This window comes from Anser anser (assembly GCF_964211835.1).
Source record: "Anser anser genome assembly, chromosome: 3".
NCBI lineage: Eukaryota > Metazoa > Chordata > Aves > Anseriformes > Anatidae > Anser > Anser anser.
The window spans coordinates 673,180-700,703 of NC_139722.1; the positions used below are offsets into that span (position 1 = coordinate 673,180).

Here is a 27,524-nt window from a genome sequence, read left to right on the forward strand (position 1 = left end):
AATGTCATCTGTCTTCTGTTAAAAATCTTTATATTTTTTAAATGCATATTTATGCAATTTTGGTTAAAAATGCCTATACCATTCCTCAGCAGTGACAGAATGAGCATGAAAGTTAAAAATAAGCGATCATATTCTCGAAAAATAAATTCATACCAAATGCTTATGCATCTTAGGAAAACACAGCAAGTTTCAAAAACCACAAAAAGATAAAAATGACAGGTCGCCAACATTTCACGACTGTGTGCAAGCACCTAGCCAACAATGGTAATTAAGACATGCTCATCAGTGTTTCACATCACCTTCTGCAACTTCAACCGCCTTCAAATCAGCTCGGCACCTGCGCACGTACGCAGAGGCACGCGCCGAGCCAAGCGCACACAAACCAAGCGGTGCTGTGCCTGCGCCCGTGCCGCTGGCTTCGGGAGGGCGCTTGCCCACGGCAGGGGAACGCTGAGCTCTGCAGCCCGACGGGCAAAAACTTTCAACATTGTGCTTTGTGGGAGACGGGCTGACTGGCGCTATTAATTATGCATGCCAATAAAAACCACGGCCATGAAGGACGGGAACTTCAATATCCATGGGAATTGCTTCCAGTACAGAAGTTCAGAGAAACAGGTGCTTGTAAATCTTTAAACACGCCCCACAGACTCACCTGTGCACGTGTGCGGGCCCCCATGGACACAGGGGTGCGAGGAGAAGCCTCAGAGCTCCCAATGCAGAAAGCAAGTTTCTCTTGGCTGCTTTTGGCTGCGACCCGTACCAGCGGAGGAGGAAGCACTCACACAGAGAGGTCGTGTGCTCTCCTTACCCACCACTCCCAACTCAGACAAGAGCAATTCTCTCCATCATCTGCTTTATCTTTTCCTCCCCCTTAAGCCTGGAAGGACACCGGGCTGTTCTCCCTCCTGTTCCCGGCAGGCAAAGGGAGGCACCAGGCAGTGATGCAAGGAATGCATGCTGAGGGCACCGGCTCTCTGCTGCCCAGGATGGAGCCCGAGCCTGAGCCCTCCCGCCTCGCTGCTGGCCCCGTCCCTGGTGGGCTCCCGTGGGAGCCCCCCGGCTGCACCGGCACAGCACGGACCCACCTGTGCCTCCTGCGGCTGGCGTGGAGCAGCGTCACCGCGACCTCACCGGGGCTCCGGCATTACAGGGAATGCACGCACGCTTTTGGCTTCCTTTCCTATGGAAAAATGTCCTGAACTCGGAAAACGCGCTGACGGATTATCCTATAGCAGCGGCAGTTCCCACGGCAGCAGCGAACGCAGGCGCGGGCTGGCAGAAGGCAGCAGGGACGCGAGGCGCGCAGAGGCGGCTCTCCGGCGGCTGCTGTAAATCAGAGCAAGCCCCAGCGGCTTCGCTCAGCGCTGCAGGCTTCGGCAGCTCCTCCAGGCAACTTCAGCATTCGGATGCTACAACAATGGCTTAAGCTACTCAGCTCCTACCCTGCGCCTCCTGCTCCTTATTCCTGTTCCGTCCCCGCTCCGCTGCCCGTCCGAGGTGCCGCACAGCACGCGGCGGAGCTGGGCACCGCTGCACACGGATGCAGGAATTTGACAAAGTTTGTGGCTTGCTGCTAACAAAAGGGTCTGATTGTACATGAGCTATACAATATAAACAAGGTCTTTCTGAATGCAATAAGGTCTGCTAGATGTCAAAACCGTCAGTTCTTTATCTTTGAAATCGAATCACCTTAGGGGATTTTTACAGCTGCTGCACAAGATTTGAGACTTTTAACTATGGAAGTACACAGAAAATTAGCCCTGATAAACTTTGCAGATGAGACAGGCTCATAAAGTAGTAAATAATGATGAAATGGCAATCACTAAGACTAATCCAGACCACTTGCTAAGCTATGCTTGTTAAAACAAACTATTTTAATAAGGCCAAATATTACGTTATACATCTGTGACATAAACACGCAGACTTCAATTCAGAGAACAGAGCTGCATCTCTGAAAGCAGTGACTACAAAAAGCATCACGGACCAGAGCTGACAGGTAAGGCAACCTGCTGGCAGCAGAGCTGATCTGCTCCTGGAGCACACATCCAGAGACGTACGACTGTGTAGATCAGCAGAGGAAGAAAAACAGAACAAGGGCTGGGAGTGGAACATAGTTTACGTGAAAATTTTGAAATATTTAATGTTAAAGTAGTTTAACAGGAAGGATGACTACTCAATCAAACAAACTGCTATTCAAGAAATGTTGCCTTTATAACCTCTCAAAATTGAGTTCTTTTACGTTAGATTGCCTTTCCCAAATACAAATTGCCTGGCTCAGTACAGAAGGAAGGTGGTGACATTTAATGATCAATGAGATGTAGGCAGTAAGAGTGGCTGATTTAATGTTATCTGACCTTAACTTCTATAAAAAGTCATCTTTGATGTATGTTTGCAATAAATACCGGCAACCTAAGCATATTTCTTGTTCCTCTGTGTTCACTGAAATTTTATTTAATATATTTAAGAAGATGATTTGGATCAGCAACCCCCGGTTCTAGGAGAAAGGACCTTTATTTTCGTGGAGTTTTTGGAGGCCACAAAGCTCTTTTTCCAGAAAGCTTCCCTAACTGTGAGGAAACCTGGGATTTGTCTGCAGTTTTCACTGCCATCCAGCAGCCTGACAGATCAAGGATGAAGGAGCATAAAGATGCTGCTGATCAGATCTGCTGCTGCTCCCAACCAGAGCATGGCAGGTTCAGCAGCAAAGTGCTCTGTAATACCTTACAAAAATGTTCTCTCGAGAACATCACTGCCGCTGTGCCGACAGTAGAGGGGCCATCCCTGCCTAGTCCCGTGAAGGTCTGCTTATGGACCCCACCACTGACTCTACTCCACCCTAAAAACCATCCACTAACCCCCACCTTTTGCTTCGCTAACCTTCAACACTTTTCAGTACATCAGAAGACCTGTATTTCAATCGCACAGCAATTTCAGTAAATTCACTAAATTTACAGTAAATAATAACTAGTTTCTATAATAGGCTCTGACAATTTATCCTTCAAAAGGCTTTTTGAAAATCCAAATACCTGAAATCCACTGGATTCCCTTTATCCACAGCCCTCCAGAGAGGACTGGCCCCTGAGCAAGGCTGGATGGCTTCTCTGAGAGGGGCTGGAAACCCTAAGCAGCCCTGACTCCTGTATATCAAGTCTGTTGTAAACTCGGGTGGATTTGGGCTCCCAAGGGTTTCCATGTAGACAACAGCGAAGCATTTTGCTTCTGCTCAGCACCACATCGTGCGCGTTCCCTCCGCCTGCTGACACGAGGGGAGTGCGTTCTTCCTTCTCTAACCCCCAGAGCTTTCTGGCAACTGCAAGATGAAGAAAAGATTTCCACCTAAAGCAGACTCAGTAAATTAGCTGAGGATGTTTTAGCCCCACTGTTTGCACTGCAGAGGCGGTCAGGGCCAACAAACCGTTTTGTAAGCATATCAGTTTTTGGCTTCCACCTATTTTTCAAGTTTTTCAGTAGAGCTGTTCACAGCAGTAGCAACAAGTAAAGGAAAATGGTTTTGAGAGATCATTGCTCCCGCCGGGGTTTTGGGTTGAAGCAATGAAAGAGCCCCAGGTCGTTGCTGCCTGAGGAGGTGGTCCTGGGGAAAACAAGGGAACGGCCAATAAATAGTTTTTGAATTGTCACACAGGGTAAAGCTCCTGGCAACACACATCTGATGGTCTAAAGCATCTGCAACCCACAAACTGTTATTCTTACCGTAACTCTTCACCAAGATCTTACAAAGGTTATTTTAATGTCCAAAGTTAAGCTCTTCACACGTTATTGTTGCAAAACTTCTGGGAGGAGATGTCAAACCTATGTCAGTTCTACCACTACTGAAAGAACCACAGGGTCGCTCTGATTTCTTACAGTAAGCAGGCTCTGCAGAACCACGCTGTGTTCTAAATTCATTGATCTCTTCCTTTTTCAAAGAGTTAAACCTATGCTCTTGGTCTTATTTTGAACTCAGGTTATTTTGCTAGAAACAGAATCCAATTAAAATTCGAACTTAATATGACACGTAAATAAAGTAACGTAACAGGAAGAACTAGAAGTTAGTCCGTAGGCAGCTTTCCCACTTTAGATGGCACTTCTGCGCCACTCTTCCGCTGCAAGGAGAAGTGAGAAGGGGCATTTCCTTAACAGCCAGGGCTATGCCGCATGGTGCACACCTGTCCTGGGGGGCACGTGTCAGCCACAGCATCTTCCACACAGCAGAACATTCCCTTCCCGCCTCACTGTATCGAAGGTAAATATTAGCAATACGAGTAAATATTACCAATACAATCACCTGTTCCCCTCTTCCAGGCAGCCTCTGAAAGGCTGAGTCCACCTGACTGCAGTGTCCAGGCCAGGAGGAGCCCCAGCGTCCCGAGGAGAGCGGCGCCCTGCCCTGACAGCCGCGGGTCCGTGAGGACCGGTTAACGTCGGGGCATCGGCTGCGGGTGCCGAAGGCTTACACAGAGGAAGGGGCGAGCTGTGGACCAACAGCCTCAGCCCGAGGTTTGCAGCAGGTCGCGGTGGACGTGGCTTTCCAGCTGAGCCGGGGCTATCGGCAGAACTCAGTGCCCCCAGCCCGGGTACCCCCAAGCTCTCTGCCCCTGTACGCTGCTGGCCCTGGTGACCATGGCACAGACACCAACACGCACACGACAGGCCCCTGGCTATCTAATTTTGGTAGACCTGACAGTGGTAGCACATATTCTCCTTGAACACTTTGTGGACCCCCGCAAATGCTTTCTCATCACATTTTTACTTAGCTGCTGAAAGCTTAAAGCAGCACCCCCACTCTTCCACCGTAAGAAACATGAAGGAATCCTTCGTCCTTTACCTCTCCGTGGCTTTACACACTCGTCACCTGGCGGGACCCATGGAAGACAGCCATCAGGGTGGGACATGCATTTCCTCTCCAGCTGTCACAGACCGTGGCATCATGCCTTAGCACAGAGCCACCTTCACCAGCGGCCGAGGAGGTGACACACGCCACCTCTCTGGTGAAAACGCTGAGTTTTGGAAGAAAGGGAAGAGGAGCAGCTCAGGGCAGCAGCCGCAGCTGCCTCTGACACAGCCCATCTGTCACAACAGCAGCATCCAAGCTACAGAGCATCGCCGCATTCAGCATCGGCACCAGGACACCTCTGCTCTGTTGGACGGAGTTGTGTCACAGAACGGCCGGGACCTCTGGAGATCATCTGGTCCAACCCCCTGCCAAGCAGGGTCACCCTGAGCACGTTGCACACGTTGTGCCACCCAAGGGATCCACCTCGGACAACCTTCTGAAACACAGGCTTTAACAGAGAGGTTTTACACGTTGATGGGTCCGGAGCCAGGGGAAACGCTCCAGCTATAATCTGAAATAACACCATGGTGAAGGAAAACTTTAAACGGATTTCTCCCACGAAAACTGCTTCATGTCACATACAATCTCTGCTTTATCAAATATAAACTGACAAGGGGTTTTTCGATGCCTATTGATTTTTTCTGTCATTTAGATGGGGGAGAGACTTTGGAGCCTGTGGATTCCAGCAACCATACTCAGGAAACCGAGTATGCCAAAAGCCAAAAAAGAACATGATTCAAGCAGAATCACTCTACAGCAGCCTGAAATCTCACACCTAGGCACAGCTCACAACCTGGGGGAGGAGGCAGGGAGAGAGAGAGGGGCGCAGAACGCACTGACCTAGCAGGAGGAACGAATTTCCATTTTAACAGTGCTGACCCAGCACAGCTGCAGGAATTCAGGTAGAGAGAGCTAGAGGTACTTTCAGAAACATTCACTTATTTTGGGAAATAGATGTAAAGCAAATCCGTGATTGCCTGATGGAGCATACGTATGATGCTCTTTCAGAGGATTCTGTAAAGTTCCTGACTGGCCACATTAAAATTTTTGCATACATTTTTCAAAGATCATAAAATGATAGGGAAATACTGGAGTAAGAGGGTGTCTGTCAAACACAGAACGTAAAAGAGACTGGCATTCTTATAGAACTAAAAAATGCTCTCCTTTGGGTTTTTTAATTTTCAGTGGCAGGTAATTCTGCCACTTTTGAGTTTGCTAACCTATTCTGATGATTACTTACTTACATTCACTATTAAAAACACATTTCTTATTTTTATTCTGAATTTGTCCAGCTTCAGCTTCTGGTCAGTGTCTTTTGGATAAGCTTATCTGCTAAAGCTCCCTGGGATTACATTCCGTTTCCCTAGGATAGATATTTTTAGAAATATCAAATCATTCCTCAGTGTGTCACACTACCATTACTTGAGCTACTTGAGTGTTTGAACGTAAGGCTACGCATCTTCCAATATCTGTCAATAAATATCTGTCAGTTTGACCTCAGTGCCGGGGAAGCTCATGGAGCAGATTATCTTGAGGGTCATCACGTGGCACTTGCAGGGCAAGCAGGCGATCAGGCCCAGTCAGCATGGGTTTATGAAAGGCAGGTCCTCCTTGACGAACCTGATCTCCTTCTACGACAAAGTGATGCGCTTGGTGGATGAGGGAAAGGCTGTGGATGTGGTTTACCTTGACCTCAGTAAGGCTTTTGACACCGTTCCCCACAACATTCTCCTCAGGAAACTGGCTGCTCGGGGCTTGGACTGGCGTACGCTTCGCTGGGTTAGAAACTGGCTGGATGGCCGGGCCCAGAGAGTTGTGGTGAATGGAGTCAAATCTGGTTGGAGGCCGGTCACTAGTGGTGTCCCCCAGGGCTCGGTACTGGGGCCGGTCCTCTTTAATATCTTTATCGATGATCTGGATGAGGGCGTCCAGTGCACCCTCAGTAAGTTTGCAGATGACACCAAGCTAAGTGCGTGTGTCGATCTGCTCGAGGGCAGGAAGGCTCTGCAGGAGGATCTGGATAGGCTGGAGCGATGGGCTGGGGTCAACTGCATGAAGTTCAACAAGGCCAAGTGCCGGGTCCTGCACCTGGGCTGCAACAACCCCAAGCAGAGCTACAGGCTGGGAGATGAGTGGCTGGAAAGCTGCCTGGCCGAGAAGGACCTGGGAGTATTGGTGGATAGTCGGCTGAATATGAGCCAGCAGTGAGCTCAGGTGGCCAAGAAGGCCAACGGCATCCTGGCCTGCATAAGAAGCAGTGTGGCCAGCAGGTCGAGGGAAGTGATTGTGCCCCTGTACTCGGCTCTGGTGAGGCCGCACCTCGAGTACTGTGTTCAGTTCTGGGCCCCTCGCTACAGGAAGGACATGGACGTGCTCGAGCGAGTCCAGAGAAGGGCGACCAAGCTGGTGAGGGGTCTGGAGAACAAGTCTTACGAGGAGCGGCTGAGGGAGCTGGGCTTGTTCAGCCTGGAGAAGAGGAGGCTCAGGGGAGACCTCATCGCTCTCTACAGTTACCTGAAAGGAGGCTGTAGAGAGGTGGGGGTTGGTCTGTTCTCCCACGTGCCTGGTGACAGGACGAGGGGGAATGGGCTAAAGTTGTGCCAGGGGAGTTTTAGGTTGGATGTTAGGAAGTACTTCTTTACCGAAAGGGTTATTAAGCATTGGAACGGGCTGCCCAGGGAGGTGGTGGAGTCACCATCCCTGGAGGTCTTTAAAAGACGTTTAGATGTAGAGCTTAGGGATATGGTTTAGTGGAGTACTTAGTGTTAGGTCGGAGGTTGGACTCGATGATCTTGAGGTCTCTTCCAACCTAGAGAAATCTGTGAATCTGTGAATCTACTCCCAGGCCTTTTAGCATTTTAATTGACCTTTTCCAACCGCTCGGTCTCCCAGCGCCCACCCTGACTGTGGGTACTGTCACTGCCAAGTCTTCTGACACGGATCATGCCGCCACCGAACAGCAAGGGTGAAGTCTCTTCCCTGTACCCAGATGACAGTAGCCTCCTTGCCTATAAAATTGCCCAGAACATGCATATTTAGGCAATTATATGCCACGACCTCCAACATTTTTGGAGTCATTCTTCCCTGCATACTGTCCTTTTAATCTTCATCCAAGGGTTTTCTAATTTGCCTAGCTAGCCTACCAGTAGTGATTTTGCATTTTTCCTCCTGGCCATTCAAACAACTGTTACGAGCACAGAAGCCAGGTCTCTGCACAACTCCACTTGGAAACGCGCCCTGTGCAGCAGTTTCTTTTCCAGTTATATTGAGGACACCTAGCTAAACGCTGCTTTCAACCTGCTGTATACCTGCTATATTGAGGGTTGCTTTCTAAATTACGCAGTGCTCATAATAAATGCATTATTTCAACAGTATCACTTCATTAATCAAAATTAATCTAATCGAAAAGATAGAAACTGAGCCTGACTACACCAAATTGACAAAAGCCTGTGTGTGCTGACTGGCATGAGTTACCTTCTTATTTACTGATCAACAAAATAGCTTATCTACTGCTCAATTATTTTATTCACCATCAAAGTCAGGTGGGTAAACTGAACGTGTCAGAGATTGCCCTGCTTGACTTCATTCAAGAAATGAGATAAGGCGCGTTTTCCTCCAGCGCTCTGGGAACTTTCCAACTGCTCCAAGACACGGCAACAATCAGCAGCAAGCAGTCAAATTAAGAAATTTTGCACCTCTTTCAGAATGCAGTTTGGACTGAAAATGTAGAGGGTGCAATTCCACATCCTTTTGAATTACCTCTGAGAGATATCAGAGACCATCAGCACATTGCACAATTGCTGCCTTCTCACCAGCCAAACCACAGTCTGAAAACTATTTTCCAGTAACTTCAACCATTACGACTGAACAATTTACCATTTATTATTTTAATGCAACAACAGGCCAATATCATTCTTACCGGTTTTTATTATTTATACTAATAATATATGGCCATTTCTCTTTCCCTTTTGTAATCCTTTTTTTCAAATCCACCTTCTACACAGCGTACCTCCCAGTTTCCATTCTTTACTAGCAATCTTTGCCTTTTCTCATCCCCTTGAGCAGTATAGCTGTTTATTGCTCCCCTTCCAAGTCTTTTTTTGCCTGGGGTCACTTGGCCAAGTATTCTTAAACAGTTCCTAGTTATTAATATTTTTATGTTCACATTATATACTCAGCTGACGTTGATTTCAGCTTCGCAAGACAGACTCTTCTAAAGCACTGCTAGATGCTGATGTGTACCTCATTTACATGCAACAAATGTAATCAGGTCACGATCACTTACACCTAAATAATGACTCATTGTAGCCCTGAGCAATTCCTCTTCTGAAGTTGAATTCTCTAGGACAGAATCTCCAACAGGTATGTCCTTTTTCATGCTTAAAAACTGTTACATCTACTTTTAAGAATTGCCAGTGGTTATCGCTTATATAGAAAACCTCAAAGGTGGTACTTTAAAAAAAAAAAACATTATTTTATTTTTACATTCATTTTAATTAGCGAACCATTTTGTTTTCCTGTGCTTTAGCGGTTGACACAAATACCACATGCCGCCTACTTGCCCTGCTCTTGCATCAGACCATTACTGTGCTCTCCCTGTGCCTGCATCAGGCAGTGGTCCCCAGCGCTCGGTCCTTCGGGCGCCCCTCCTGCGTTAAAGCTGGCAGCGGGCAGCAGACGTCCCCAAGCTGGGACACGGTCCCAACCCCTGCAGAAGCTGTCACGTGCTGTGCCCACCCAGCTCCAAGCTCCAAGCACCCTCCAAGCCCCTGCTGCAGCCCCCAGCAGCTTTCTCCATCACCTTTATATATATTAAAAAATTGTAAAAGTATTGCATTGTACACTCCTAATTATCTCTTGTGAATGCTAGTCACCGTCAGCTTGGAAGCAGCACAGAAAACCTACACAGAAAAACGTGAATGGATTCATGATGATTCCTGATTTGAGAAAATTTTAAGCACAAAATGATTTTCCTATGAGGCTGAGCAGCACCTCACTACAGAAAATCCAGATTTAAAGCTCAGTGACTCAAACTCCACAACACCTCCCAACCAAGGCACGGAGCTCGCTCTGGTACAGCCTTGTCCCCAGGGATCCACTAAGCCCTGCATTTAGGAGGACACAGCACTGCAGCTCTGAAATGAACAGCTGCAAAATGGACCTTCTTTTTTTTTTTTTAATATATGATTGCAAGTTCACGGAGAAAATCAGAACAGCTATATTCTGTTACATCAAATCCAGCTCCACTCACTGCACAGGACTAAAAGTATAAAAGTTGGGAAGTATTCAGTGATGCAAGAACGGGAGAAAGCAATCACACAGCTAACCAGAAACTGGTAAATGCTGTTTTTTAAGGAGTTTAGCATTGTAACAACTTGTTCATATCAAGTTATGGGTCTTCTACACTTGTTACAAAAGAAAGTCACACGAGAGTTTTACCACACTACGATAAGCTTTACTACTCTCCCCTTTCCTGTATTTTTGGCAAGCTAGCCTCCATTTTTTCCTTGCTGACTGTCTCAACTGTTGAAAGGAATGTATGAAACAGCCAAAAACATAAGGCATTAAGAAAGGTTGAAGTAGCACATCCTAAGATTGAACTTTCAGTGGTTATAAGACATTCAGATTTGAGTACTTTGGTTTTCCATTCAGATATTGTGACAACAGAGAAACCACTCAAGAAGAATCTAATATTTATGAGAACTAGAAGAGCATTGACTCCACTTACTCTCAGAATTGCAAATTACTGAACAGTCATGAAAATGTGAGTCCTCCATTTTACATAAATTATATCCCGAGCTGCACCAACAGCAGGGCGAGGGCGGGGATTGTCCCCCTCTGCTCTGCTCTCGTGAGACCCCACCTGGAGCCCTGCGCTCAGCTCTGGGGCCCCCAGCACCAGAAGGACAAGGAAGTATTAGAACAAGTCCAGAGGAGGCCACAGAGATGATCCAGGGGCTGGAGCACCTCTCCTGAGGGAGACCAGGGCTCCAACTGAGGGAGCTGGGGTTGTTCAGCCTGGAGAAGAGAAGGCTCCGGGGAGATCTTACAGCGGCCTGCCAGTACCTAAAGGGGGCTGCAGGAGAGCTGGGGAGGGACTCTGCCAGGGAGTGGGGAGATGGGACAAAGGGGGAATGGCTTTACACTAATTAGGGTAGGCTTAGATTAGGTATAAGGAAGAAATTCTTTATTATGAGTGTAGTGAGGCACTGAGCAGGCTGCCCCGAGGAGCTGCGGATGCCCTATCCTTGGCAGTGCCCAAGGCCAGGCTGGATGGGGCTGGGGGCAGGGGTCATGCCCATGGCAGGGGATTGGAACTAGGTGGGCTTTAAGGTGCCTTCCAACCCAAACCATTCTATCCCTTCCCTTTGCTTCTCTTTCCCCACTCTTCTCTGCAGCATGTGCTTAAATTTAGCTAGATGTGAAGACAGACTTTTTGTCAAGACCGTAGGACATTAAAATAGATCTATTTGGATGCTTACTTTACTAAAATTAGAAGTGCCAGAATTTGAGTATTTTCTCCAGGTTTTTTTTTCAGGAGAAAACTGGCAAATGAGGGAAGCAGACTCATTTCAAGTTGGTTCAAACCAACACCAGTACAATGGTATTTTGTTAGGATCATTCCATCTGTTTGGCAATGAGGTTAGAATGAAAGGCTAGCAACAATACCAGTGAGCAGAAAAACACAGCAAGCCTCTCGGTGAGATAAATAAAGTCAATGGTCCCACAGCAACAAGTGAAAACCCCCTAATATTAGCCACAAGTAAATATGGCCTTTATTTAACATTGTTTTGTTTACATCATTTTAACCTACAACAAACGGATCAGACTACTTTATCAATGGGGAGATGTGTAAAAGGTAAGATCGCTTAGTACTTTGAAAATACTAATAAATGTGAGTAGAATATACGCAATATACAGTCAGGCTTTAGTCTAAGTATACATAAACTTATTCTGTATCAATTTTAGTTAACAAGATACTCTTAACAAAACAGTATGTTTGAAATATTTTTTTCAGAGAAACATGTAAACATTTATAGCATTGCAACTGTATAATACTAACCTGAGGGCTTTCCTGCTAGCCAATTCCAAAGTCAAACACAACCACAAAGACCTTGTTTCATAACACTGATTAACTGAAAGACAGATTAAAGCAGATACTCACACTATATGTGCAAGATCAAGTGGCTTTTCTGGCTGCTCAGGAAATATAGGACGAGGTGGTTCTCTGCTTGGTACACAACCAAGTGATTTACTAATTGCATGGCTCAGCTTCTTTGCAGGCGATTTCTGTTTTGGAAAGAATGACAAAAGTGAGTTGACTATTACAAAGAGCAGTGAAATATGTGCAATCAGATGACAAAGAAATGTTAAAAACAAAGCATAGAGTTCGAAACATTCGTTTACATTATGCCATACTAAGAAATCAGTAAAGAAACTACACAGATTAGCAAGTTGGTTTTCTTAGCTGGTGGTGGGTTTTTTTTTTTTTTGGTGTTATAATACTGGAAAATGAAAATAGTTTAACAAAAGTATGTAACTTTAAGAAATAAACCGATTGTCTGGTGTTTCTGTCAGGAACTGACATCCAGTGAAGCAATTTCTTACGCTCTCTGATAAGGTTTTCTGAACATAGGTGTTGTATTTTGAGGGGAGGGCAAGGGAAGAAAAAAGGTGGTGCAGAAGCAGGTAAATAACCTGCACGCACAGCCTTACCAATTGTCAGCACTGCGTTCATTTCCAATCTACTAGAATCAATTGAAATTTGGAGCTATGACTCCTCCTTCCTGTCCTTTGCTAAGGTAATTGTTTTTGAAAGACAACTTCCAATTTCTTGTTCGTTATAGGCACAGCCAAGGTGAAACACAGAGATGAACAATCAGTTTATTTTCTTTTACAATTCATTTGATGTGTTAACTCATGTCACAAGAGGAGCAACTATTCTGGGACCAGCTGAGGAAGGCAAAGACCAGAAGCAAGTATCGCCAAACACACAGAAAAATGGTCATGCACTTAAAATGGTAAGTCCAGTGTTGATTTAAAAAAATAAGTCTTAGAACGTTATTACTTCCACCAAGCTCACCGTGATGTGGGAAGCCAGCAAATGCTTTTATCAGAGCTCAGAAGTAACCTGGCAGCACCGTGTTTCTGATCAGGCTCAGTAACAGTCCGCGTGCATGCAACATGGTGGCTGACTGCTCCTCCCTGTCACTGCCTGCTGTCCCTATAACATGTTCCGAAGTGGAATTTGGACCAATTCTGAATGCACATTTAAATTACAATTCAATTTAACACTAATTTAAACAGGAGGCAAGGCTACCCAGAACAAGAGTAACACATTCTCTTGCAGTTATCATAAAAGAGTAACTAACAATTATTAGCAATTACTAACAATGAATTAAATGATTAGTAATTACCAACCAGTGAGCCTCTTCAGCCCTGGGCTCCTGGCTTTAGCAAAATCAAACAGGCAATAAAGGCTTTTTTGAGTAGAGGACCTATGCATGCGGAAGTTGTTCCCTCTCTGAATTTACACTTTGTAGTAGATTGGGATGTGTTTTAAGTAAAATAGTAATATCAATCAGAAACCAATAAAAAAAGATAAAAATCCTCCTTTCAAATCAGAAGACAAGAGCTGGATGCCTCTGAGAATACAATAGGATACCTAGTTGTTTATTAAAGGTTAATTACCTCCATCAATTATTTTACAACTCTCAGTCAATGCTAACTGAGAACTCTAACTCCAAGCTGCCTCTTGGAATTCATAATGAATGCTTTCTTGGGAAAAAAAAAAAATCACTCATGATAGTATAGTTCCTTGAAGTACGTGTCGGTGAAGACTCGATGGGTAGCTGCAGTGGGCTTCTAGTCACGTGCATCTGTTGGCACCTCACACCACTTCACAACACATACTCTGGCCTGCTTCTCATACTAAGAGCGTACTGTTTCAAAAATTAACCCAATTATTCAATCTATTGCAGGCTAATTCCTTTCAGGTTCTGGAATTTGTATTCACCAGCCCACAGACCCAACCTGTGAAGCAGCAGGATGCACGTTGAAGGCCATGGAGTGCAAGCCACCCAACAACCTTCAGACACCAGGGGACAGGGGTGATTCAATGGTCCCGATACGTCTCTCTGCCTCTTGCAGGCAAAGCCTCTCCCTGTCCAAGTAGTGCTGCACACATCTCCTGATGTGCACACAAATTCCTATCGCCTCTCATCAGGAAGGGCTTCAGTAAGAAGGGTGCCGAGATAATTAACTGCTTCAGGTGAAAGTCTCCTACAGGGAGCTCTGTAAAACCGTTCAGAAGCACTTCAGCTTGCTAATTCACCAAATAGACAGTGCTAAAAAAGACTTGCTAATAGGGTTTCATGTGTTGAGAAAACCTGGTAGATAGCAATCAACAGATTGCAGATACAGCTGAAGTGCATGGTGCTCTCACCACGGAAGGTACAGATGATCATCAGCCCTTAATTATTTTGAAAGCTGACAAAAAAACACAGTCCAATCTTTATATTATTTCCTACTAAGCCCACAGCAAAATTCAAATTACGCACTATTAATTTTGTTATCAAATAAATGTGATGATACCAAAAGTAAAATTCTGTTTTTCCTAAATTTCAACATTCTTCATGTTAAAATTTTCCACATACGTTTATCTCCAAATTTGTTCTCCACTTCTCGTGTATTTCCTACTTCATTCTTTACTGTGTTTATCTTTTGGTTTCTGCACAGACCATCCATCATCACAGTGTCTTTTCTGTGACCTCTTCTTCACAGTATTTTAGGCTATTTTAAAAGCGTTTTTCCATTGTGGTAACAAACACCATATCCTATTGTGCTAGCCCACCATTTTTATTGTCAAACAAACACAATGCTGTCTAGAACGCAGAAATACCGAGCCACTGCTGCAGCTTCGCTTTCTGAAAATTATAGAGGGAAGATAATTTCTATTGATCCCAACTTTTGGATAATGCCTGTCAGTGCAGCTGAGAGCGAAAAGAGCACGGCACGCTGAGTGAGCACGCTGCTTCCTGGGCAAGTATGCCTCTCATGGATACTTGGCTGCCCTGAAAAATCACACACACACGCCTCAACTAGCTGAGCTCTACTTTAGAAATACCTAATAAAAACTGCCTCTCTCATCATTGCCACCAACCTTCACCTTCTGTCTGATGTCTTCCACAGGCACCCTGCACCCTGCAGGGGGGATGCCCTACCCTTCAAACAACAGCCCCGCAGTAACAGAATCCTCTCAGCCACCACTAACGCCACCACTGCAAACTTCCCCAAATAACACCAGCCACCTGCCCACCCCTAGGACCACCTTTTTATTTATTTATTTTTACCAACTTCTTCCTCAGTTGTTTACCTTGTTTCTTCTTGGCTTTAATCTCTATTTGTAAACAGCTGAGGGCAAACTATGTTTTATGAATTATCTGTAACTTCCCATCATATCAGGATCGCAGTCAGCCGGGAACTTGGACATGCTACTACAAAATCACCGGTAATATCGAGGTTTCACACATTCTAGAATCCAATTTGCCGTCTTAATTTATCTTCGGATTTAGATGGAAGAACAGTCCGGTGTGCCTTTAGTTTCTAATGCTTTCAACCACTTAACATTTCCTTCTAGTACAGAAGCGTATCTGCAGTCAGCAGCCAACGTCCTGCTCCACGTTCAGCTCCATCCACAGCTCTCCTGGGAGCTGCCAGCACCGCAATCCATTTTGTTTTACTTTCTAAATGGGCACGGTGCATGACTCACCAGGATTTGCACTGCTGTGGACATTGTCTGTCTGATGGTAAGTGCAGCTGATGATCCAAAAAAAGGCAGGCACGTAAATGAAATAAGTGCTCTTCATCTGGACAGAACATCTCAGTAGATGAGTCACCTCAGCAACCTTCCTGGCCCCCAGTACTCATGGTTTTGGTTTTCTTCCAAGCTGTTAAGTCATGTAGCAACTTTCCTTCCCTTCTCACTGATCATCTAATTGCTGAGGCATCCAAGACATGTTTCTTCTCTGCATTATTCCACAAGGTTTATGAGAGAAGCTATCAGTTCGATCCCACCAATATGCCAGAAGTGCTTTGCTGTTTTGAGTGCATCTGCAAAGAGTAACTGAGACACTTCCTTGTGCAGAATTCCTGCTTTCCTTCACAACAAATCTTTAATTTTATTTTTTTCGAAATTTCTTCTTTAGTAAACCCTCAGCCTTTTACATCTGTAGACTTATCAGTGGAGGACACTTACCTTGTTCCCCAAGTCTACCAGTAAATATTTTAAACAGTTTTTGCTGCTTCATCATGCACAGAATAATTAAATTTGTTTAAAAAAAATAACTGCCACCAGTTATCGTAAATATTTAAGGAATCTATGAAGCTTTTAAAGAGTTATAATTCAGTGTCTGGTTACATGACATCCCAGTGGATCCCCTTCTTTTTGAAACGGTTAAGATTTACATTTTTCGGTTTCCTGTCCTCTGAACACCTATAAAATCCACTGTCAGAGGTGGACTACTGAACTACATACAAATCATTATCAGTTCCAGAATTGTTTCTGTAACTTTCACAACTTTCTAGATAATAGATGTTAATAAATTTGCAACTCAAAAAGAAAGCAAGAGCTGGATAAATCAGGTGAATATTATGGAAGACTTCTTTCTCTACGCACAGCACTAGCTGGTATGCATGTTTTCTGCAGCGGTAAATCCAAAACTGCACTCCTCAGTGGTGCTAAGTTTATAATTAGCTGTCATTAAAACAGTTTGCATGACCAAAATAGCATTTACCTACCAGCAAGCACACCTGGATTCTCCAGCTTCCAGAGAAAGCTCAAAAAGTTTAAAAAACAGAACAAAACTTCAGTTTTCTCAGAGGCTGGAATGCTTGCTCTCTTTTGTAACATACAAGGTTGAAGGAGACCCTGCTCTGTGCTATACACTCTTTAAAACATTTAAAAAGTTAAAATACTTTTCCTCTTACCCACCGAACCACTCTCCCCACAACACTCACCCTCAGTTAGAACCAAATGCACACCAAACACCCGAGGTTTGGCTATTTGTATCTGATACATCAGCTGAGGACTGTCCTGGATCCTACATTTTTATTTAGTAAGCAGTCATGTTCCCATCCAATTGAGTTATAAATAAAAAAATGTATGAACAAAACCTAACATACGCAGCAATGCCCACGTAAGTAGGCACAAGCCTGTCAGTACAAGCCGTTCTCAGCACTAGAACTCAGCTACCTGTTCCCTGGGATCCAGAAGGCAGTGTGTGCATGGCGCTGCTCTGCGCAGGCTCGGGCACAGCTCTGCAGCTGCTCGCTGCTGCTGGGGATTCAGCTCCGTGCCCCGGGAGGCTGCGGAAATGCTGGGAAGGGACCTCCCGCAAAAGCACAGCAAGTGCTGAGCATCCCTGTTCTTACCCAAGCTTAGCCACAACTGGCCCGCATCCTCTGGGCCACCTCGAACAAGGCAAGCAGGTTTGAGGCACGCACATCAAATGCAAATGGACTGGCCACTTTCTGCTGGGAAACTGTTAGTGATGATAACACTGAAAAAAAGTGTCAAACGTGCCAAAGTTACCGGTAGATGCAACTGCACGTTTTAAATGTTTAAACCCATTGCATCTCTACTGTGCGTTGCCAGATCCTTTTCATTCCACAATGGGCTGCAGATCCTGTCTTTGTCCACCTGCCTACTAAAGACCATACCCATTAAAAAATAAGACTTCCATCATGAAATCAAAAAGCTGGGAAGTAAAAAACACACCACCAAAAGTTGTCTTTCTACCGTGTTCTCACTACCTACATGCCATTTCTTTATAAATCATATCCACCTCTAACACAAGGGTCTAGTAAAGGACCGTTACAAAGGGCTCAGGAATTTGTAGGCAATAAACACTGAATTTGAAACTTGATGAGCAAGAACTCTTGCTTGAAGACAAGGATTCCAAAGGAATGCTTTTGGGTTTTTTCTCTCTTCTCTTCCCCCCAGCACAGGCTGGGCAACCCAAGCCCCCCCGACCCTGCGAGTCTCAGCACCGTGTCCCTGCTTGGCTTGTGTCTAGGGGAATGAAAAAAACGTGCTTGAGATGTTTTATGACTTTAAGATAGTCTAAGTGGGAAATTAAATGAATCGGAAATGTAAGAGAGCAATTTTGAGAGCAAAATCTTATTAACAGCTACTTACAGTATTGCTTGACTGTAGCTTGGTAGATAAAAGGGCCTGTCTTTTGTTTTACATTTGATTAGTGCCCACTGTAATGCCTTCCCAACGGAAGTCAGAGATGTTGTCACTATAGAAACATCTGAACCTTTGTTTGCTTTATTGATAGCTCTTCCAAAACCATTCAGTGAAGGGTGTTTGTAACTAAGAAATACACCATTATTTATAGGAAGAAGACCGCTTTACTTCAACTATCGTTGAAACTACAGCCACCAAACCTTACACCCTGCTGTAACTTGGCCATTTCAACGTTTACCTGAAATTTATGGATGACAGAGACTACTTATATTTAGCTGCCTAAACAAGATGCAAGCAAACAGAATGAACAATGGCCAACCGAACAACTTGATTTCCAGATCTGCTGCACATAACTTTAAACGATCAGTGTTTTGGAAAGCGTTGGAAGTATTTTTCCTCCCCAAAACAGGCCCCAACTAGCAGTGTGTTCATTCAGCAAAACCCCTCTGTTAAATAAATGGTTTCTACTGGAATTTCTGTTTATATACTACGTAGTTTAGCATATCCAAAAATTAAAGTCATTTTAGAGTTTCAGGAAAAAGGACCTCATGAAAATACTTGTTATTAATGCTTTTTCTGGGTTTCAGGGCTCCAAAGCTCTGAAAACGTATCACACAAGTCTGAACTAGATCTTGCTGGGTTGAGAACCTACAGAAAAAAATATGTAAATATGTATGTATGTACTTATATGTATTATTGTATCAGAGAACCAGGTAATTCCTTCTGATCTGGTCAGCAGGCAACTCAAAATATTGCTGTTGAGCAAATGCATATATAGATATGTATTAAAAAAGCACTGGATTTATATACTTCAGGCAATGACAGTCTACTAGCAGTTCAGATAAGATGTTCCAGAAGATATAAAGTTCTGGAACCTATACCATTTTTAAAAAGGACAATATTTAAGTATGAATTTTCCTATCTTCTCCTTCCAACTACTGACCAGCACTTAGCCCCCTTTTCTAAATTAAACAGTCACATTATAATGATTCTTGCTCATGGAGATAATTACTAATTATAATCCAAATATCATTTGAACTTCTCTTTGAATAAGTAAAAAAAAACCCTGGATTTTTGCAATGAGATGTTGGTTTTTTTTTTTTTAAATCTAGAATTGTCATTTATTTCTTAGTGATATGGTTTAGTGGAGGACTTGTTAGTGTTAGGTCAGAGGTTGGACTGGGTGATCCTGGAGGTCTCTTCCAACGTAGATGATTCTGTGATTCTGTAAGAAATAGTCCTCTATCTAAATGTTATTTCTCAAATGTTTTTCTTAAGATTTTTTAGTTAAGAGTTTTTAATGCATATATTCACAATTATCAGGACAACGACAATAACAGACATCTCTTTTAAAGAAATACTGTGTTTAAAGATGACACTTGGGTAAAGGTCCTTCCTAAGCACAAGATTCGTGCTAATTATTTAGCCTTTCTGGGGAGGAAAGGTATTGCAACCTTTAGGCATTTTTAAGCTAGAAGAGAGGAAAATTTAACGAAAGTAGGACTGTGATGAAGAGGGGAAGAAAACAATGTGTTAGGACCTTGAAGAGGACTTATCTTGTATGCTTTAAACACCGCTGAATACAATGACCACCATCTATAGATGAGTAACATTATTTATAACAAAAATAGTGCAATTTACTTATCTATACCCTTTGACTATTTGAAAACCTCTAGAAGTCTAGAAGTTTAGAACTGCACAGCTGTGCAGTTCTATTACAAAATCAACTTTAACTTCCAGAATATATTAGTACAGCAGTGGTTATGTCAGCATGACAAATAAATGTCAATTACCCAAGAGGAATGCTCCTTCATCTGATGCTGGTTGCTGTGAGGACCATTGGCATGGCCACGCCAAAAACAGTTTTGACAGAGCTGGTAGTTGTGGCACTGCTGGCATCGGTACCGGAAACCCATCATGCTCTCGCACCGGCAATATGAACATTCCACAGGATGGAAGACTTGGTGGAGACGAGGAAGGAAGGAAAAAAAAAAAAAAAGAAGTAAACCTTAAGAAAGCCTCAACCATCAGATTTCACTGGAAATCAAAAAAAAAAAGAGCACCCAGGTTCTTAATCACTAAAACAATTTCTTATGCTGATCAGGTCATGGATTCTGAGTCCAGAGAAGGTTATTTTGGCACAATTAACGATAAATCTAAGTTAGTGATAATGTATCGGTACCATCTGATAAATTCAGTATTTCTTCTCCAGCTTTCTCCCTTTTTGGATATACTTAGACCCGGAAAACTCCATGCAAGTTCAACAACATAAAAGAACGCGAGTAGAAAGGGAAAGCAAAAAAGTCATATTCACAAAGGTTCGTTTCTGTCTAAGGGATCACTTTGCCCTCAAGTCAGCTGAGAGTGTTTTCCACACAAAAGGCAAATTCAGACCACCACAAGCTTCTGCTCTGAATCCCTTCTCACCGAGGAAATTCCCTCGCTCTTCACTGACTGTGAGCTCCATCTCCTGTACCACCATAGCCTAAACTGAAGAAATCCCCAACAAACCTCTAAATCATAACATCTCAAGAAGGTAAAAGTTAAACTAGGTATGATATACAGAGTCACCAACACAGACAACAAAAAAAAGAGAAGAGATGGCTTCTTCCTCCCCCTTTTTTTAACCCACAAACAAATGATCACAGACTTCCTCCATTTACTAGAGAAGTCTTGGGTCAGAATAAACAAAAGAGGAATATGAGAATGAAGTAAGGGAGGTATCTTACTATGTCAAACACAACTTACAGTTGAGGCACAGAAAACAGAATGGAAGAATGAAGGTGAACCACAGAAGCAAGAAGTTCAGCATCACCACGGGGCAAGAGCATAAGTAGTTACAGATGGGTATAAATAACGGCTATGGAGAAGATGACAGGAAAAAAGAGCAGCCTACTAGCCAGTCAGCTGAAATTCTTGGATATGTCTCTTGAAAACTACTTCATGATGTAAGAGGAATAACTGAGAGGAGTCTGAAGGTTTGATCTATGATAAAAGTTACGACTAGCTGTTCCAACTGAGACTTGGTGCAATACTGCACAGGGCAATCAAGTTAATGGAGAGAGGTACAGCTTCTACAGAAATCACAGAACCGGAGAATGGTTTGGGTTGGAAGGGAGCTTTAAAGATCATCCGCTTCCAATCCCCTGCCATGAGCAGGGACTGCTTCCGCTACATCAGGAAAGTCTGGGCAGTTGAACATTGCAGAAGTGCCTGCTACATCAAGAGTGGATGTGTATGCCCTAATTGCTGAAAACCCTTGGGTAACAATTAAAGGAAAGACAACTTGAGCATTAACCTGGTCAGCAATGGCACAAGCCAAGACGATCAGGTGGATGATGCTTTATTGCAGCACATAGAAACACTGTAAAAAGAAAACGACGGGATCATGATAGGCGATTTCGACAATACAAATGTCCCTTGGGAATGGAAGTTCAGGTAGAAGAACTGATGACCATGTTTTTAATCAAAAGGTAGAGAAACCAATGAAAAGGAAGAGTTGTAGATTTATTTCAAACAGTAGAAACAGGGCAATTTCCTGGATTTTAGGAAGTGGAGAAGAGAGAACATGACTTCAGTGCAGTAGTTTTCAGTAAATTCATATGAGAATTAGTAGATGAAGCAATTGAATGGGAAAAGTGAGTTAGACTTGTCAGTTCCTTAAAGAAATGATGCTAAAGAAACAAGCGTAAATTATCTGTGGGCAGAGGAAAGAGTAGACTGTAGTAAAAGAACAACTTCACTAAAATATGATCTCCTCAATAACCTGAAATTCAAAAGGAAGCCTACAGAAGTGATAACCGGGACAAATTATTAACAAGTGTTAAAAGAATAATACAAATATTCAGAGACAAAACCAGGAAAAAAAGAATGAGGAAAAAGCTAACAAGGGATTTTAAAGGGACATAACAAGAATTGCAATTATCAACCTTAAGAGGAGCTGAAATTATACATATGTAACCACTGACCTCCCATGTTATCTTAACTTGTAAAATACATACTGGAACAAAGACTAAAGCAAATTACTGTAAGCACCTGAAGAACAACAGAGAAATGAACCATGGACAACATTTGCCACATCAACTTAGTGTCTTTCTGTGACAGAGCAATTGACCTTGAAAATATGAAACAAGCACCAAACGTCACCAATTTCTCATTTTATTTCAGTAATTTACTTACAACATTGGTCTCCCTATTTGCATAACAGAAGGAAATAGATGAAAGGACTTTAACTGGGATGTGAATTTCACTGGAAAAGACCAGAGAGCAGTTAATTGCCAAAATGGTAAGATCTAATGAGCAGGATTCTAAAGGGCTTTATTCCAGGTCAAGTACTGGTCAATGTTCACAAACATACTGAATGATTGTCAAAAGTGCTCAATTTGGGGCATCAATGAAGATGTGGGTTAACTAGATGTATGAGAGAAAGCAATAAAATGGCTTGAACAAGATCTAGGAGACAGCTCAGCTAGGAGTAGGCTGTGAGAAGGCATCAAACATGCAAGAGGTACTTACAAAATAGCAATACATTCTCCAGAGCCAGTGGCCAAAACCCAGCTAGTTAAGGGCTTAAACTGCAATTAGAAAAAAATCATGCTAGAATATTAGGAAAAACTTTCTCACCCTAAGAATATTTAACCCTGATCTCAAACCAGCTTCTGGTCCACACAGGTGGTGACACTTTGAAGATTTTAAGGAGCAAAAAGACAAATCTTTCAAGAATGTTTGCATACATTTGAGTTTGCCTTTGGAAAGGGAGATGGATGAAGTCACCGGTTCCCAAAGCTTTTTTTGTACCCACTCTGTGCTCATGCCCCAAAACCCCTCTGCCTGTGGCAGGGTTTCTGTCTCCCGTGAGGCTAGAGCACTGGCTCACTGCCTTAGTGAAGGCCAATACACTGGCTCCAGCCGACTGCAGCAAGTTCTGTCCACCTCTCTGTTCCACTTCATCTTATCTCATCTTCCTATTCAGAAAGGGCTGTCTTACCTTCTCTGACACGATGCATGTAGAAGAAATTACTATTGATGGAGAAGGGACAGAAGTACTACAGAGTCCCGAACCAAAGAATCAAAAACTTGAAACTGATACGCTTAAGGAAAGCAGTAATAGCATTCTGATGAAATAAACATGAGGCAAAGTAACAGCGGTGACAGCAACTATGTGTACTGCAAGAAGCAAGCCCCCAAAAACCATGAGTAAAGAGAAAATTGGAACAGTCGGTATCAGAGATTATTAGATCATGGACAAGGTGCCTGGCCACTGGGATAGAAAGTAAAGAAGTGCACTTCCTGTGTTTGTTTTTTTTCTTCCTGAAAGTGGCATGCTGTAGCCATGGATAGGAACTAAATAACTGAAGTGGAACTGCATGCTTCTTCCCAGCTGTCTTCCTGCTGTCCTCCCTTCCTAGGTTACCGCCAGACCGTATGTCATGATCAGATGAGGACGCTACTCTCCTTTTCTATCTTTTGTTCATTTCTGAATGCCAATAAAATATGACGTTGCAAACATTTCTCTTCTCTCCTGTTCAGATCGCTTCCCATACTTCCATCCACATAAATCCATCTGCACTGAAGTTGCCATGAAGAGTTCCACTGACAGTGTTTTTCACACCACTGACCTGCCTAACTCCAGGTCGTACTTGAACCACCGGGACCCCCCTGCCTATGGACTGCAAGACCTCATGTCCAAACCCATTTGTCCTCTCTCCTTCCTGCCTCTGAACTGCTTGTTCTTATCATAAACTGCTTGCACTTTTATTTTCTCTGTCTCGGTGATCTGAACATTTTTTGCTGTTGACACCTTTTCTTATGAAGGTGTGCCTCTGCTCGAAGCTCCCTGCCACATATGGGAGTGGGAGTTGTAAGCTTCTTTCCACTCTTCACTGCTTCCAAGACTTCAGCCGTTCCCTCTCCTGGTTGCCAGTACTCCAGACTCCAACTTCCTACTGGGCCTTCCTTGACAGAGACAACCTGCTCCCTCCTCCTCCTCCAGCAGACCAGTTCCCCATGGAAAGGGCAGGAAGGCCAGGGGAGGCCAGCAGCTAGAGAGGCAGAACCATGAATCCAGTTCTCCTGTGTGGCTTTTCCTCCCTTTCCTGAGGACTGATCATGTTTGTATTCAGCAAGTTGTTGATTTCCCTCATTTTTCTTCAGCCGGTACAGTCGGTGACTGCCCTCTGCCTGCGGGACACGTCCTGGTACCTCCTGCGCCCCCTGACCCACCCCAGCACCACCGGCTCTGCTCAGGCTCCTACATGGCCGAGTGCCCCTGAAAGAAATCTCGTCACCAAACTCACCCACCACAGCTGGGTCCTCTTCTCCTGCCAACTCTGCCAGCCTCCAAAATTCTTCTCCTGTAAGCAATCTCTGACTCTCAGCTGCAGCCTATTTTTGCCATCAATATTCAATCCTGCAATCATCAATCCTCAAGTCGGTATTCAAATCTCTTTTCATTCCCATTTCTTCTCTGATCAGGACACGTTAAATTCTTCCAAATTGAAAACTGGAAGAACCTGATGTGACCTTTCTTCTCCTCCTCTCCTTCCCTCCTTTATCTCAGATATTTCCCATTTGCTCTCTTCTACGAATCTCTAATTTATTTAAAGTTCTTCTTGTGCCATCTTGCGAGTTACCTGACACTCCTCAGAGACGTGCTTTTTTTTTTCCCTCCCTTCTCTTTCTGTGATCTGTTCCCCTTACACTCCAACATCTAAATATATGCAATATTTAGGTTTTCAGATTCTAAGGACACAAAAATTTGTCTGCAGTTTCTTCTCTACCTCCAAGTTCCTTTCATCACTAAGCTTACTGCAGCATGCATACTCACTGTCTGATGTCCCCCCTCTGCCTCTCTCATTTCCACAGAAGCCACTCCAGTCAAAATCCCTCTTACTGCTTCCCACCCAAATGGGAACTGGTACGCCACCAATTTTGAGCTGCAAACCCCAAATCCTTGTCTTGAAATCTGTGTATTCATCTTTCTTCTTAGATTTTCATTGCTTACCCCAAAACCAGTCTTTGCTCTTTCTGAACAATGCCTTTCCCACAGGGACATACAATAGGGCTTCCAAAATACAACAGTAATGTACACATCAGACTACTAAAATGAAATAACGAAGAAGTTTCAGAGAAAAAAAAGGGGATCCATAGTTTGGATATACTATTTTAAATTACCATAATTTTAAAGGCACACGAGACTAGTACGATAGATGCAGGACTGACTGAAGACTGGTCTGGAACTGGGAAGCACAGCAAAGTTGTCTACATACGTGAGAGTATTTCCACAGCAAGAAGGGTATCAAGAACAAAATGTAGATAGAAATAAGGAGGGGAAAAGAACAGAGCCTTTATTAAATTGCGTAGGAGTAATTTCCAGAGACTAGCAGTTAAAGGAAAATGAAAATACAATTGTAAAATACAAGAAAAAATCAAAGAGGAGATAATAAAAGTAGAAAACTAAAGCAGGATGCAGATGAAATAATTCAATATTTTTGTATTAAAATGTTTCAGAGAAGACCTGGAAAAATGCGTTGTTCAAAAACTCTGGCTAAGACAGAATTAATGTTGAAGGAGAAATGCTTTGAAGAACTTGCCATGACTATAAATACAAACTTTTATTTAAACATCTGTCTTTATACTACTCTTTTTCATGTGGTACTAATAGCTACATCTGTAAACAAGACATACTGCTACAAGATTTTGCTTTGTCCTGGTGGACACAGGCCAGGAATATTGACGTGTGCATCCAGAACTTCTAATAGCTATTGCTCCCATGTAAAACACTTACCAATAATACTGTTAGCCACGTGATAAAAACATAATCATCTACTCAATTGAGCCATATATACCCCCAAAAGCCTATTACTCCAAACTCTGCACTCCTTACAGAGCTGCATGTAGTATCAGCACAAAAATCATGTCTAATATATAATGTAAAAGCCAAGCTCCAAGTTCCAACTCTGAGTTTTATATTTTTCCACAGAAACGATTAAGATGAGCGGGAAGAGAAGTCTTCCAGCAGATAACATCCTTGTCTAACTCCATGGAGAGAGGCCTGCTTAGGGGGCAGGTTAGAGCAGGAATCTTTACCTTGCTACAGACTAAACAAGGAACCTGACCTCCTTGGTCTAAACTAACAATTGTGAATGCACCCAAATTCTTTGGCCCTGCACTCTGCTGCTGTGACTCAGTTTTCCTGTGCAACGACGTGTGACCCATGACACAGTAGGTGCACAAACAACATCAAAATCAAATGCAAAGCATCTTCCAGGACACTTTCTGCCAAGTAACCCAGTACGCACAAATGTATCCTCCACAGAACGGATGCAAGAGGGGGAAAGGCATGTAAAGAGAGGACAAGGCACTGTAAGGTTTTGGGAGGATGGGGAGGCTGTTTGGTTGTGTGGGGTTTTTTTTTGGTTTGTTTGTTCTCCTCCCCTCTTGAGCCTTATAAAACTTTAGCAAAATTAGCTGGGAAATTCTAGTCTGAATGTGAGTTATAAGAGGAATGATAAAAAAAATCTCAAGCTTTGCCAAGACTTTAAATAAAACCTAAACTCCGGGACTAAACACATCCTGCTCCACTCACTGCTGCAGAACCCTGCTTTTCAACGTGGGTCCTACGGACCCTGCGGATCGGAGAGGCTCCTTGCCTGCGCTCAGCAGCTCACGATGAACAGCAGCAGTTTAGCAAGTGCCATGCAGCAGCCCAGGTCGGAGAACATTTTGAAGCAATCTACATTCCACAGGAAAGACTAGGGACCAGCAAAAGAGAAAGAGACTGAAAAGCATCACGGAATTTTTATCCAGAAAAGAAATGATGGGCTTTCAAAGTCCCAGACTGCTCCCAGCGGGACACGCTCCAGGTGCACGGTCAGAGGACAGCCGGGCAAAGCCGTACGAAGGCTGCTGAGCAGCAGCTGAGCACCTTCCTGCACTCTGCAGAAATGCTGCACAGAATGGCTGACTTACGCTACCGAAGCTACCACAGGCATGGGTTAACACAGCAGGGCAGCACGGATTGAGGTATCCTTGCAGGAGCTCCTTTTGGAAGCGTGTTCCCCACGTTCCTCACTAGTACAGCGGCGCTGCGCCTCACGAAGGAGGATCGGTCTTAAAAATAACGAAGCCAATGGCAGCTTGTAGCTTCCTTTTCCTTTCTTTGAGGCAACCATCTGGAGAACTGAAATAGTTCACAACTGGTCTCTAAGGAACAGGGTTCACAATGGGAATAGTTCCTAAACGACAGCTTACAGCTGGGGCAGCGCAGGAAATCACCTGTCCCTGCTATGGGAGACAGCAGTGCTGCGGGGCCTTCCTAAGCCTTTCATTCACCTGCTGACAAACACAAGGCGATGCAGGCCTCCACAAAAACCTCCAGATCCTCTAAAGCAAAAACTGAAAAAAATTTTGGCTCCCAAGTAATCAGAAAAACATTGT

The 27,524-nt window shown here is 43.8% G+C and overlaps 1 protein-coding gene across 22 annotated transcripts in view; it reads right to left on the reverse strand.

Annotated features, from left to right (window-relative positions):
• The window catches only part of DTNB (dystrobrevin beta), a 201,932-nt gene that overhangs the window by 127,560 nt on the left and 46,848 nt on the right, over positions 1–27,524 (reverse strand). For 21 of the 22 annotated variants that reach the window (XR_014581891.1, XR_014581892.1, XR_014581893.1 and 18 more), the window contains 2 exons: positions 19,880–20,046; positions 12,000–12,124 (listed from right to left, as the gene is read on the reverse strand). Coding sequence is in view for 17 of the 22 variants with exons in the window: in XM_083829783.1 (XP_083685909.1) it covers positions 12,000–12,124; positions 19,880–20,046 (292 nt within the window). In the remaining 5 variants the exon portion in view is untranslated. The remainder of the gene's footprint in view (positions 1–11,999; positions 12,125–19,879; positions 20,047–27,524) is intronic. The other variant, XM_083829782.1, reaches the window with a different exon arrangement.